At 36.1% G+C, this 13,345-nt stretch overlaps 3 protein-coding genes across 3 annotated transcripts; 1 reads left to right on the top strand and 2 right to left on the bottom strand.

Annotated features, from left to right (window-relative positions):
- Nucleotides 1-3,561: 3,561 nt before the first annotated feature.
- On the bottom strand, nt 3,562-6,748 carry LOC120782145 (tectonic). The gene is made up of 3 exons (XM_040114282.1): nt 5,964-6,748; nt 5,044-5,203; nt 3,562-4,978 (listed from the first exon to the last, which is right to left on the bottom strand). Exons 1-3 carry the CDS (start codon nt 6,651-6,653, stop codon nt 3,663-3,665), a joined length of 2,166 nt encoding a protein of 721 aa, XP_039970216.1. The 5' UTR covers nt 6,654-6,748; the 3' UTR covers nt 3,562-3,662.
- On the bottom strand, nt 6,673-7,604 carry LOC120782146 (B9 domain-containing protein 2). The gene is made up of 3 exons (XM_040114283.1): nt 7,345-7,604; nt 6,924-7,275; nt 6,673-6,782 (listed from the first exon to the last, which is right to left on the bottom strand). Exons 1-3 carry the CDS (start codon nt 7,430-7,432, stop codon nt 6,689-6,691), a joined length of 534 nt encoding a protein of 177 aa, XP_039970217.1. The 5' UTR covers nt 7,433-7,604; the 3' UTR covers nt 6,673-6,688.
- Nucleotides 7,605-9,811: 2,207 nt separating this feature from the next.
- On the top strand, nt 9,812-12,902 carry LOC120782139 (testis-specific serine/threonine-protein kinase 3). Its single transcript, XM_040114278.1, has 5 exons — nt 9,812-9,923; nt 9,990-10,563; nt 12,116-12,265; nt 12,326-12,486; nt 12,564-12,902. The coding sequence occupies exons 2-5, from the start codon at nt 10,067-10,069 to the stop codon at nt 12,818-12,820; spliced, it is 1,065 nt and encodes a 354-aa protein (XP_039970212.1). The 5' UTR covers nt 9,812-9,923; nt 9,990-10,066; the 3' UTR covers nt 12,821-12,902.
- The last annotated feature ends 443 nt before the right edge of the window (nt 12,903-13,345 follow it).

Raw genomic sequence — 13,345 nt, 5'->3', positions numbered from 1 at the left:
GTAATTGGTTTTGAAGTTTTTTCTTTCATATATTTAGTAACAAAATCTCATGTGATCTAAATTTTATATTTGAGTGTTGTATCATGTTCTTTCTCGAAATTCGTGTGTTGAAAATTATTGGGAAATTATTGAAGTCAGTGAAAGAGTCTGTGAATTTAAAAAAAGTAAATAAGGAAGTCATCATCTAGGTGATTTCAAAAATTCTCAGGACGCTTATTTCCAAGAAGCAAATTTGAAGTTTTGCGATCGATTTTGACTATCCTCAAGCAGCGAAAGCTATCAAAAGGACTATACAGTTAACCGAATTTGTAACTGTAACCTCCTGACGAAATTTCTTGTAGACCGTGAGAGGTCAGGTTCCTGGTTTATACTTTTTGACAACCATCAAAAGCTGCAAAAACTTTCAGATAAAACTACTTCATTCATTATCATTATCATTATCATTATAATTATCATTATCATTATCATTATCATTATCATTATCATTATCAATATCATTATCATTATCATTACCGTTATCATTATCATTATCATTATCATTATCATTATCATTATCATTATCATTATCATTATCATTATCATTATCATTATCATTATCATTATCATTATCATTATCATTATCATTATCATTATCATTATCATTATCATTATCATTATCATTATCATTATCATTATCATTATCATTATCATTATCATTATCATTATCATTTTCATTATCATTAATCATTATCATTATCATTATATTATTAATTATATTACCATTATTATTATCATTATCAATATCGGTCGAAAATATTTTTAATATCAGTACAAATTTTCAATATCGAATTTTTTATATTACCACTACTGTAATCATTATTCGACGTATCTTGGAATTAGGACTTCTTTCATTTGCTGGAAACCACATTTAACCAGCCGTGAATTACATTTCCATCCACATTACAATTATCATTATTACAATTGTCATTGTCATTACAGTTACAATTGCCATTATCATCACTATCACAATAACCATTATTATTACAGTTACAATTCCATTATTTTTTCAAATACCATTACCAATACAATTACTGTCATAACGAGTATAAACCTGCCAATTGTGAATGCAATTAGAGCAATATCCGTACCAAAAATGACATTCCAAGTATGTAAGAGTGATTTTATTGGAAATATACCTAAATTACCATTATCATTACAAATTTCTATTACCATTACTTTTTTGTAACTGAATACAGAAATTCCTCATACAAATCTCATATTCCAGGTAATTATCGAAGGCTTATTGCCAGTATCGACCTCATTTTCATCCAGAAAAAAAATTCGAACAAAGATGTATAATATGGGTCGTTCACTAAGTAATTTTCTTGTTTTAGTCCAGTTTAAACACAATTTTTTTATTTTGTAAAACATTTTATGAAAATCTATATTATCAATTTTGATCCAAAACCTTTTGTTACCTTTCGGGTACGAGACTAATTCGACGCTCAAAAACTTTTTGATCCTTGCAGAGTCTGATCCAATTGGTTTTTGAAGTCGTGATTTGAGGTGAAGGTTCTCCCATCTAAAAAATGACCGATAAGTTTGAAAGCGTCAAGTCTAGATGTCGGGTGGGTGTAGCAACACATCCCATTCAAGCTGCAAAAGCTTAAAGCGAGTCATAAAACTAGTATGAAGCCTCGCATGGTGTGAAACATTACTGAATTTGTCCAGCTGATCGCAATACGCTTCAGAATTAACCGTGGCGTTGTCGAGAAAAAGCTGAATTTAAACGGTCACTTTGAAATCTCACTAAACAAATAACATAACATTATATTGTTGACTGTCGGCTCTCGAAGTGTTTTGAGCTGGTTCATCCTTTTTATACCATGATCACTTTCGTTTTATATTCTATTCAAACAAAAAATGTTCAAAAAAATTGATGAAAGTTTCCTATAGTACCAGTAAGCCATACTAAAGGGTATTTTAATAGGGACGCTACAAAAGTAGACTGATAGGGACAGCAAATGACGCCATTTCCCCGTTCTTTTGACATTTCTCTTCAGTAAGGTTTGCCATTTCATCATGGAAACATTTTAATTCACAGGCGTAGTACAAAATGTTCTCGTGTCAGTGAGACAAGGAAGTGCCCGTTGTGTAGAGAGTATTGCTGCCGCTCTCGCATAAATTGAGGAAAACCCACATCAGTCTCTCAAATGGCACCTCTGAAGCCGCTTGACCACCAGAATCGACGTATGTTCATAAATTGGGCTGAGCAACAACTTGAAAATGATTCGGATTTTCATCGAAAAATCATCTTCAGCGATGAGGCTCATTTCTGGTTGAATGGCTTCGTCAGTAATATGCGTTGTTGGTCAGGCAGAAATCCACACGTACTCCATGAGTCGCCATTGCATCCCGAAAAAATGACCGTTTATGGGCCGATGGCGTCATTGAGCCGGACTTATTTCGTGATCACCAAGACCGGCACGTTACTGTGAATGGAAATCGCTACCGCTCAATGACAATTGAGCATTTTCTCGAGCTCGAATTTGATAATATGGACTTGGACTATATGTGGTTCCAACAGAACGGTGCCAAAAGCTACACACCGAATGTCAAAATCGATTTATTGGCCGCATCGGTCGTGCAATTTGACGGCGTTTGACTATTTTGATAACCTGAAATTGCAGCTGTATCGGCAGATTTATGCTTGAAAATCTTCGAAAATTGAGTTCAACGTCTGGACTTTAGCAAGCGTGCTCCTGGTGGCCATACAAAAGATCCCAAACCTTTTTGGTTTTATTACACAAAGTATATTAAGTTTGTCACGAAGTTTGTAACACCCAGAAGAAGGTCTCTGACCCCTATAAAATATATAGTATATATAAATTATCAGTATGTTGGCTGAGTCGATTTAGCCATGTCCGTCTGTCTGTATATATACGAACTAGTCCCTCAGTTTTTAAAATATCGTTTTGTAAACGTCATTTTCTCTTCAAGAAGCTGCTCATTTGTCGGAACGGCAGATATCGGACTACTATAACATATAGCTGCCATACAAACTGAACGATCGGAATCAAGTTCTTGTATGGAAAGCTTTCACATTTATCAATGTATCTTCACAAAAGTTGGCACAGGTTATTTTCTAAGATAATTATGTAATATACGAAGAAATTGTTCTGATCGGCTTACTATAGCATATAGCTGCCATACAAACTGAACGATCGGAATCAAGGGCTTGTATGGAAAACTTTCGCATTTGACATGGTATCTTCACGAATTTGACATGGCTTAAGGTAATAACATAATCTCCTAAAAAATTGTTCAGATCGGATTACTATAGCATATAGCTTCCATACACCTAGACACATAGTTACTAAAAGAAATACACCTGTGAAGGGTATATTAGTTTCAGTCCAGCCGATTTTAACGCTTTTCTTGTTTAAAAAAAGCTTTTGTAGCGCTCTTATTAACCCTCGTTATATAACGGCAAAGCAGTGGAGTGTCTAGTTGGCTGCGAAAAAATTAAATAAGGTCAGCTGTTGCCATCAAACGAAAGTACTTAGTGAACGACCCAATATATTCATTATTATGCGCTTTATTTGATTGAATTTTCAAATGCTAATTACATACTAATATCGTATATCATATAATTACAGACTAAATACTACTTTATATAGCGGTTAATTCAGAAATATTTCAGTGTTTACGTATAAAGTTAAAAAATTCATTAATATAATAAACCATACGATCCCGGCTTTAAATCTCGGAATACCGGAGTTATGCACGTCTTTAGAATAATCGAAGAACATAACAGATACCGTCAACGGCACCTCGATCATTTCATCTATTTCGAATTCCAGATCATTACGTTCGCCAAACAGCAATGTTGCGCGCTTAACCAACGCCTGCTGCGCTATACCCGCTTCGGTAAATTCACCCACTAGGAACTCGTAAGCAATATTTAATAACATATTGTGGCAACTGAAACTTTGTGTCTGCGCATTATATTCACCACTTATGGGCGCGAAATTTTGATTTTCTACTCTTAAAGGCGTCCATTTATCGCTACGATTTTCTGGCCGTCCCAATTGAGAGATGTATAAATCAGGAAATTTTTCACCTAATACGAAAAAATCAGCAGCGAATAACTGTGCTGTGATTGGGTTTTGTAGTTTCAAACAAATTTCAGTGAAATTGCGTTCTTTTTGTGGCATTTTCGTGAGGCTTTCATTATTAAAGCGCAACTTGCATTGCTTCAATACACTTATGCCATAATTAATAAGATTTTCCGATGCAGCATCGTGGTGGCAATAATGCTGGTGTGTGGTGAATAAGGAAAGCGTGTGATTTGTAGGCGACTTGGTGGCATTCACATGGAAATAGTCTAAAACTTGATTTGTTTGCGTTAAAGTTGCGCTTTCATTGTTTGCTATAAAGCGTGCTATAATTATGGGTTTGCCTTGTGTATAGCCCAAAGCGCCAGAAGTGAGTTTGACAGCGTTTTGAAGGCCGAAAGCAGTATCATTCAATTCTTTGCTTGCATTCGTAATCGTTATGTTTTTGTAAATATATTCCAGCTCGTAAGTTTGCCATAATTCTCTGCTGTTTAGCGTTGCATTTATAGCACTGAGCTCTACCACGCCACCCAAGAGTTGTGTGTAGTTGTGTAAAAGTTGACATTTGATCTTAGCGGGGTAGAATAGCTTGAGTCGTTGTTCTAAAATAGTACTGTTATTTAATGGCATTATTTCACACAATTCTCTTTCGCAAATCTTCAATTTGAGATCACTCAAAATATTCATAATATAACCCGGTTCGTTGGCCTCGTTTATGGGTTTTAAGAGTAATTTGTTATCTTGTATAAAATTTAGTATATTTCTGGCGCTAATTTGCAGATTTTCTAATGTGGCTAATAAACAGTCGACTTTGTATGATTTTAAAAATTTGACGGATTCCATTATTCGACAGTGTGGCGGTTGAAAAGTATTTGGAAGATCTATCGTGGGATATGAAGATTATAGAATTAGTTTATGGTTTAATTTAGCGCAGTAATTCACTCACCAAATTGTTTCAGTGTCATAGTTTTCATATTTAAAAATTGTAAGGGGTCTCCATATTTGTAAGAGTTCATACTGCCTTCAGCGTTTTGTTCGCTAACGGTATCCCAAATAGGTGTAGGCCATTTGTAGTAATGATTTGTATTTATATCAATTTCGGGTAGCTGAAATGGTGACAAATATTAAAAAAGTAGTAATGACTGAACTTATGAATATCATTTTCAATATTTCAATCTCAAAACTAAACAAAAACTAAATCATTTCAGTCGCAATTTCAATTTCAATCCAATGTCAATCCCAATTTGAAACTCAATTCGAAACTCAATCTCAAACTAAATCTCAATTGCACTCTCAAACAAAACTCTCCATCTCACTCACTCTCAATCTCATTTTCCATCTCAATCTCAATATCAATCTCAACCTCAATCTCAATCACAATGTCAATCCCAATTTCAATAGGAAACTCAATATCTATGGCACTCTCAAACAACACTCTCCCCTCACTCACTCTCACTCTCAATTTCAATCTCAATCTGAATCTGAACCTGAATCTAAATCACAATCTCAATTCCAAACTCAATTTGAAACTCAATCTCAAACGCACTCTCAATCTCATTCTCCATCTCAATCGCACTCTCAAATGAAACTCTCACTCTCTCTCAATCTCAATATTAATATTAATATTAATATTAATATCAATATCAATATCCATATCAATATCAATACCAATATCAATATCAATATCAATATCAATATCAATATCAATATCAATATCAATATCAATATCAATATCAATATCAATATCAATATCAATATCAATATCAATATCAATATCAATATCAATATCAATATCAATATCAATATCAATATCAATATCAATAACAATATCAATTTGAACCTCAATCAACTATACGCTATACTCACTTTCTCTCTCTCTTTTCGCGTATTCGTTCGAAACACGCAAAGCCAACCATCGTTTACTTTACACGATGGCAATCCATGTTGATATTGAAAGTCCTCCAAACGGTTTTTTAACTTTTTCTCCTTTGGTGGATCATCACAATTGAAGACACTTAAAGCTGCCTGCGCACAATCCCTATCACAACAACAATTTATGTCGCATAAATCCAGAAAAAGATCGCAGCTGCAATAGTAGAAGCCTTGACTTGTATGCGCTTTAATAGAGTTGCTATCAGCATTCGAAGCATTGGATGTATTCTCTGGAGTATTAGTGGTCATTGTACTCGCTACTGAAGGCGTTGTCGTTGATGTTGTTGTAATTTTAGGTGATTTTGTAGTCCTTAGGCGTGGTGGAAATATGGAAATCGTGAAGTTAGGCTTTATTGTGGTCGTTGTTGTTGTTGTCTTTAAGGTTGTAGTTGTTGTAGGGCTAGTAAACTCGGTTTCTATTTCGGTAAAATCGGTTGTTGCAGTGCTTTCCATGAGATCAACTGCCGTTGTGGGGTCTGTGGTAGTTGGTGGCATTTGCGTGGTTGTTGTTGTTGTTGTAGTGGTGCTTGTTATGTCCACATTTATTCTCGAAATACCAATTTTTACTGCAGACACACTTTGTAGCAACAGCAAGAGCTGTGCGGTTGTAAGTACTTTCTTCATTTTGTTTTCAAAGAAACCTTCTCTTCTTCTTCTTCTCACTTAAATTCCACACCAAACTTAGCGAAATTGCGGAAAACCAAATTAATGTCGATGATAATTTTACCAGACGAACGCGTTTGTAGTTTATACCTGTAAAAAATATATATTTATTCCTTATCTTGTATTTATCGCTATAAATGTTATTTTACGATTAGCGCCTGATTGTAGGCAACGCATTTTCGAATCAACCAAATCACTATTATTATTATTAAATACACATTTACAACCTACCTCTCTACACCTGTATAGATTAGATCTGCCTTACTTAGTCCCACACCGCCACCGCCGAACTTCTCACGCACACTGTCCCACCAAGTGAGTGGTGCCACTTTCCAAGTCAACAACTCTAAGCGATGCGCACCCGGTCGGCTGGGTATATGTACAAAACCGTAACCAACTGGCCAACTTTTGTGCAGTACATTTACCGCGTATACTTCCAAATGCAATTTGGGCCAACCCTGTATGGAAGCCGTGGCCAGATGTATATCCAAGGGATGTGCGAAATCGGAGGATTGCTCTAAGCGGTTCGAGCTCACTAAAGTCTGACCGGCTACTTCGCCTTGTACGAGTTTCCAGGCGCTACCTGTGTGGCATGCAAAGCAAGGGAACTCGTATATGAATATATAAGTTTACTATAATTTTTGCTACTAACCGCTTTGTAAGCTCCACTTGCAGTAGAGGTGTGGTTCCGCAAAATCAACGGCTTTTAAAATCTGCCCGATGACATGCACTTCCGCCATCAAAAGGCTTTATAGGCTACAAATCTTGCCAGTATTAGCATAGCATACTATTTTTTACACCTTTGCATTGATTTAATAAGTTTTTATTAAGGTTTTTATTACTTCTCCTTAACGAAAATTCTTTATTTCAATAATTATTATTATTGTATTACAAAAATTTCTTAAACTAATATTGCAGCACGTGCTTTTTATATACAAAAAATTATAATACTGTTGTCGTTATATTTTTCACAACTTTGATTTGTTTGTCGTAACTGATCGTCTTGGTTACTAATAGAGGTTGCCACATATGAAACACCTGACAAACTACCCTTAAGTGCACCAAATTTTAATTTTGTATGCACTCTGTGTGGTGTGTAAGCTAGAGGGGTTGTTTGGTTGTAAAGTTGACAATTTAAAAGACGCCTTCGATTCGCCACTTGTCTGCTTGCTACATTTGAGCGTTTGCGCTCCTGGCTAAAAAAAGTACCCTGGAATTGTATTTCAAACGCAAACTACGTATTTCATTATTCATCAATATTTATTTTGCCACCCGCAAAGTAATCAACACCATATGTAATACACTTAAGTCAATCATTTTTCCAGTCCTCGAAACACTTTTCAGAAGCACTTTTTGGGATGGCCTTCAGATCCTTCAGCGATTTTTGTTTTATCTCTTCAATCCACTGAAAACGGGTTCCACAGAGTGGCAATTTCAGTAAGGTGAACATGAAAAAATCAGACGGAGCTAAATTAGGTGAATAAGGCAGTTGATCGATGGTTTTTGGCTTAAATTCGGTCACAATCGTAGCTCGATGCGATGGTCCATGAATTGTTCTCACGCAAACGCCTCAATACGGCCAAACAGAACTCTTTATTGACCGTCTGTCACATCGGAATAAATTCATGTTGCACCATACCACGCATATCGAAAAAAACAGTGAGCATCACCTTGACTAAGACTTAGGCCTGAACAACGTTTACAAATCGTTCAACTTTACGAAAATTAACGTTCTATAAAAAATGTGTTTCGCGCGCTTCGTTCAACTTATGGTCAACATAATGGGCCTATTGAGAGTACTATTCGCAACACCATCACCCTTTCATCCAGAAAAAGGGACGGAGTGAACGTAACCGTCAATAGCGACCGTTATCACGCCTTGATAACCGACTATTTAATGCCTGAAATTAAAGATAATTTCACGTATTGGGCGGGTCGATTGCCCATCAAGATTGGTTGATATCACACCGTTAGACCGTCTATGCGGACAATCCCGCTTCGATTCAGGCCTTGGAGCAAAACATAGCGCGTATCATTTGCCAGTTACCAGTCGAAATGCATGAACGAGTCATTCAAAATTGTACTCAAAGGATGGACCATCGGAGACGTAATCGCGACAAATATTTGAAAGAGATAATCTTCAAAACATAAGTGCCAAAAAATGTTCTTTCGAATGACAAAAAACATTCCACAGTATATTTGGAGTTTCTGTGTTTTTTCTTTAAAAAAGTGGGGAATCTGCAAATGGATTACCCTTTAAGTTCATACTGGCATTCGATAGAACGGATTGTAGGCACACGGTTGGAAAGCTTACTGGTCACAGTCTGGTGGCGGCGCATGTTGGCAAAATCGGGCTGACAGATCGAAAAGCCGGCAGGAAATATCAAGAGGTGTCAGCGAAGCCCTGGATCAGCACTTTTGTACTTGTCCCGCATTCGCAAGGCAATGCTTTAAGCATTTGGGTACACAGAATTTGCTAAAGTTCGTGTTAAGCGCTGGCACCCTAGAGATTGACTACACTTTTTGGAATCCCTAACCACCAAAAGTGGTCTATGCGTGGTTGATTAGGCCACCAGATTAACCTAACTAAAGCTAAGTACGAAGTTAAGTGACCTACTCACTGAAGTTTATTTGTTTTGTTTTACTTACTTACTTTATATATTTTCCTTCTTTGTACTTTCTATACTTTATCGGTTTGTTTTTTCTGTTTTAACGTTCCCTTTTTCTTCTCTTATTTGTATTTGTGTTTTAATATAATTTTTCTTTTATTCCTCCATATTCACTCCGTTTTTTCTCTTACTTACTTAAATTCGAGTTATAGAAATTTATTAGATACTGAGTTCCTCAGATTTTATCAATTAAGGCATGTTCATATAAGAAATATTATGTCAAGATTTGTTCTTTATCTTTGGGTCATATTACTTCTCATTCCTTAAAAGATTTAATTTTCGAAAATTTATTTTTACGTCACCTTGCACTAAATCACAGGAAATAGATTTTTTCATGTCATAAATACTTCAAACACATTATTTACTTTTCCTCGAAAGATTTTCAAAACCTAAAGAAAGTCAGAAAAAAATAATTCTAATAAATTTCAAAATCTAACGTTAAAAATTCAAAATTTATTGTAATATTGAAATATATATAAGATCAATCCAACCATTCTCAAACGGCGTTGAGAATAACGCTATAACAGCGAAATCCCACGGATTTGACAAATCAAAATCTATCGTAAGAACATACAATCTCAAATTAAGGTAGACATTCCATTTAATGCATGTTTTGTCCATGCGAAAGTTTCAAAAAAACGCCAAAACAATTGCTGTTGGAAAAGTTAAAGAAGTAAGAGGTAGTAGCGGTGATCCCCAGCGGTTATGCCAACACCACCGCAAAAAACGTTTACGAAATGTTCGACGAGTAAAATCGTAGAAAACCAAACAATTGACGACATCAACAAGAATACGCAAAACAACAAGACCGATCAAAAAATAAATGTTAACGATGCGTTACGACAGCATGGTGGTGCTACTAAGGACGATGATCGTTCACAAGCCGACATATCCGTGCATCGTGCTGGTTCAACGGCAACTTTAGCAACTGATACAAAGTCCTACATAAACGGACGACCGAAAACTATACTAGAAGATCATGGCATAGTACTTGGTAAAGTGATAGGTACGGGTAATTATGCAAAAGTAAAAATCGGGTTCTCGGAGGAGTACGGTAAACGTGTCGCCGTTAAAATTATATCAAAAGTGAAAGCGCCAGCCGAGTACACGACGAAATTTCTACCACGTGAAATTGAAGCCGTCAAGGGATTGCATCACGAGAACTTGATAACGTTCTATCAAAGTATCGAGACTAGTCATAGGTGAGTTAGTTGAATTTTAAAAATCGCGATAACCTTTAGAATGTTTATAAACTAACTTTATCGAACTTTTCAGTAAGTGTTGCGAAGTTAGTTTTTTGGTTTTACTCGGTGAAACTCGAAATATTCTGCTCGGAGTATCAAAGATGATATTTAAACTTCGGAAATATATCTAAATCCAATTAAATCGCTTTAATTTAGCTAAAGTTTTCTATTCCAAATGTTTACTAAATAGTTTGGGATTCTTACGCTATAGTTTAGTACCGACTTTTGAGACCCCGGAATGAAGAAAATCATTTGGATTTAAGATTTTCTTATTTTCATATCATCCGTCTTTGAAATCGTACCTCATCTTCCTCCATAAAATTTTGACAACTTATATTCTAGGCCAGAAGGGTCTCCCAGTCGCATTGAAGCTGGTTTTCGATCAACACCAGCTAAGCTCACACAATGTTCATATATCCAATGGTACAACAGAGGAGGATAAAAGGGATCCAGCTCGTACTCACTTCGATGTATTTGCGATCAGAGCAGCAATTCCGCAAGCAAGTCTAATAATAAAGTAGCTTGATGCTATTTTTAAAAAAGGAGAGCCTTGCTTGACTAACTAGCCAGCCAGTGTTACTAATCCGCTATTTGATACTCCCCTTCTTGATAAAGGCTCTACACGTATGTCGGATTAATACGTCTGTACCTGTAATTCGGTAGAACCAAGATTGACAGTGAGTTTCTTACAGAAAACTTCCTCTCTAACCTTCACTCTGAGCTTCGACCTATCCATGGCAAAGCTCACTGCGCTTCTTCTCCAGCAACTTCGTCCCGACCACACATCACTTGACAGTACGTGAGTAGAGAAAAAGCCACCATAAGTACATTCTGCATTCTGCAACTGAGTGATCCAAGTTTTCAGGGATGCATTTGCAAAAGAATAAAATTTCAGAACGTCCATGTTTGACCTCTTCCTCTTTGAGTCTTAGAGCGACCTTCGCAGTTCCTGCATACCACTATTGGTTATAATCAAGGTTGTTATGTGTATAATGGTTTTGATTGCTGTTGTTGTTGCCATCCGTAGTTCACCGTAAATGCTGACGAGAAACGTTTTTTGGATACATTCAAGCTTACTGGCGACCATAACTTTTGCGAATACTCGTATAAAACATTTTTGAACTAACTTCGGCTTCGTAGAGCCAAAACACCATTTTCTGTGAGAGGTTATTGTCATATAGACAGTCTAGCTTTAAGTGGGTCTTTAGTAGAAAAGGTTCACAACATTTTTTTTATCCATAACATAGATATTGTTGTCGCAATATAAAACCTTTAATTATTACCAAATACTTTTGGGGAGTGCCCCAAATGGACAGGGAAAGACCTAAAAAGATACGGAATATTTTCGGTTACGTAGTCTTAGTTCCCTTGGGAATGACTATAAATCTAAATTTTCTGTAGGTTGATTTGCTCATCCTATGTGAGAAATTGAACACCCAAGTCAGCTCACGAATCGTCCAAATATCTTTAATACTGGGAGCTCTACTATATGATACTCATTTTTTTACAGAGTCTACTTAATCATGCAACTGGCTGAGAATGGCACACTCCTCGATTATGTACGTGAAAAGAAGTTTCTAGAAGAGCCACATAGTCGCAATCTGTTTCAACAATTAATCAGCGCTGTCGAATATATACATTCCAAAAACGTGGTGCATCGGTAAGTGATTGAGGAATTTTTAACACACTTCAAACACTCTCACTTTCTCTTTTTCTTCAGTGACATAAAATGCGAAAATCTTCTACTAGATGAAACCTATACGTTGAAGCTAATCGACTTCGGTTTCGCACGCAAAGATACGCGTACCTCAGATCAGCAGGTGATACTCTCGAAAACCTTTTGTGGCAGCTACGCATATGCGAGTCCAGAAATCCTTAAAGGTAAACGCTTAAACGTCTTCCCGCATACATTTTCTGTTTGAAACTGAATTCAATCGAAGACTTCTTAACTCTGACAGGTATTGCCTACGATCCTTTCATGTCCGATGTCTGGGCATGTGGTGTTGTCTGTTATGCAATGGTTTTTGGGCGATTACCCTACGATGGTTCCAATGTGCACATACTCCTTAAACGTATTAATGCAGCACTCGCTTTTCCTAAGAATCCGACCGTCTCTGCTGATTGTAAACAGTTAATTGGTCATATATTGGCGCCGTTGAAAGTACGTTATGCTATACCACAGATTAAAGAAGATCCTTGGTTCAATAAAAACTAATATGGGAATATACTTACAAGTGATAAGATTTTCCTAAAACTATTTGGAAATGAAATTAAAAGTTTTAGTTTGGTGCGAAATTAATTGGTGATTTCCTAAGGAAAGTATTAATTATAAAAAAATATAAACGTCAAAAAAGATGGAAAATATTGCAGATGAATTTTAATTTTTAAGAAATATTTATTATAGACTTCAAAATAGGCTCCTGAGTCAATAAAATCATGCTGACTTCGAGTCCAATTTCCGATACATTTATTATAAGTCTCAACTAAGATGGCATCAGAGCAAATTTTGGTTTTTTTGTTTTCGGTACTTTTGGGTAGCGGTATTCGCTAGTTCGTCGGAGAATTTCGACATCGTATTCATAAAATCCCGTCTTGTCATCAGCAATGTTGCGTTTGTTGGATGTATCTACATTGGACCAGTCCGGGTCAAATTTGATCCGATGGAATTTGGTGAAAATCGACACCAATTCTTTTGCTAACAAGTCAATTGAGAAGTCTCCGGTCCTACTATGGTAGGAAA

This window comes from Bactrocera tryoni, unplaced genomic scaffold (genome assembly GCF_016617805.1).
Source record: "Bactrocera tryoni isolate S06 unplaced genomic scaffold, CSIRO_BtryS06_freeze2 scaffold_963, whole genome shotgun sequence".
Lineage (NCBI taxonomy): Eukaryota > Metazoa > Arthropoda > Insecta > Diptera > Tephritidae > Bactrocera > Bactrocera tryoni.
The sequence above is the reverse complement of the archived record's forward strand: the minus strand, read 5'-3'. Positions and strand labels throughout refer to the sequence as shown.

Coding starts and splice junctions, on each gene's coding strand:
- LOC120782139 (XM_040114278.1), top strand. CDS start 10,067: ATGCCAACACCACCGCAAAAAACGTTTACGAAATGTTCGACGAGTAAA. Junction 10,564..12,115: donor AGTATCGAGACTAGTCATAG/GTGAGTTAGTTG, acceptor ATTTTTTTACAG/AGTCTACTTAATCATGCAAC. Junction 12,487..12,563: donor GAGTCCAGAAATCCTTAAAG/GTAAACGCTTAA, acceptor TAACTCTGACAG/GTATTGCCTACGATCCTTTC.
- LOC120782145 (XM_040114282.1), bottom strand. CDS start 6,653: ATGAAGAAAGTACTTACAACCGCACAGCTCTTGCTGTTGCTACAAAGT. Junction 5,204..5,963: donor CGCGAAAAGAGAGAGAGAAA/GTGAGTATAGCG, acceptor TCACCATTTCAG/CTACCCGAAATTGATATAAA. Junction 4,979..5,043: donor TATGACACTGAAACAATTTG/GTGAGTGAATTA, acceptor ATCCCACGATAG/ATCTTCCAAATACTTTTCAA.
- LOC120782146 (XM_040114283.1), bottom strand. CDS start 7,432: ATGGCGGAAGTGCATGTCATCGGGCAGATTTTAAAAGCCGTTGATTTT. Junction 7,276..7,344: donor CAAGTGGAGCTTACAAAGCG/GTTAGTAGCAAA, acceptor CATGCCACACAG/GTAGCGCCTGGAAACTCGTA. Junction 6,783..6,923: donor ATCTATACAGGTGTAGAGAG/GTAGGTTGTAAA, acceptor TATTTTTTACAG/GTATAAACTACAAACGCGTT.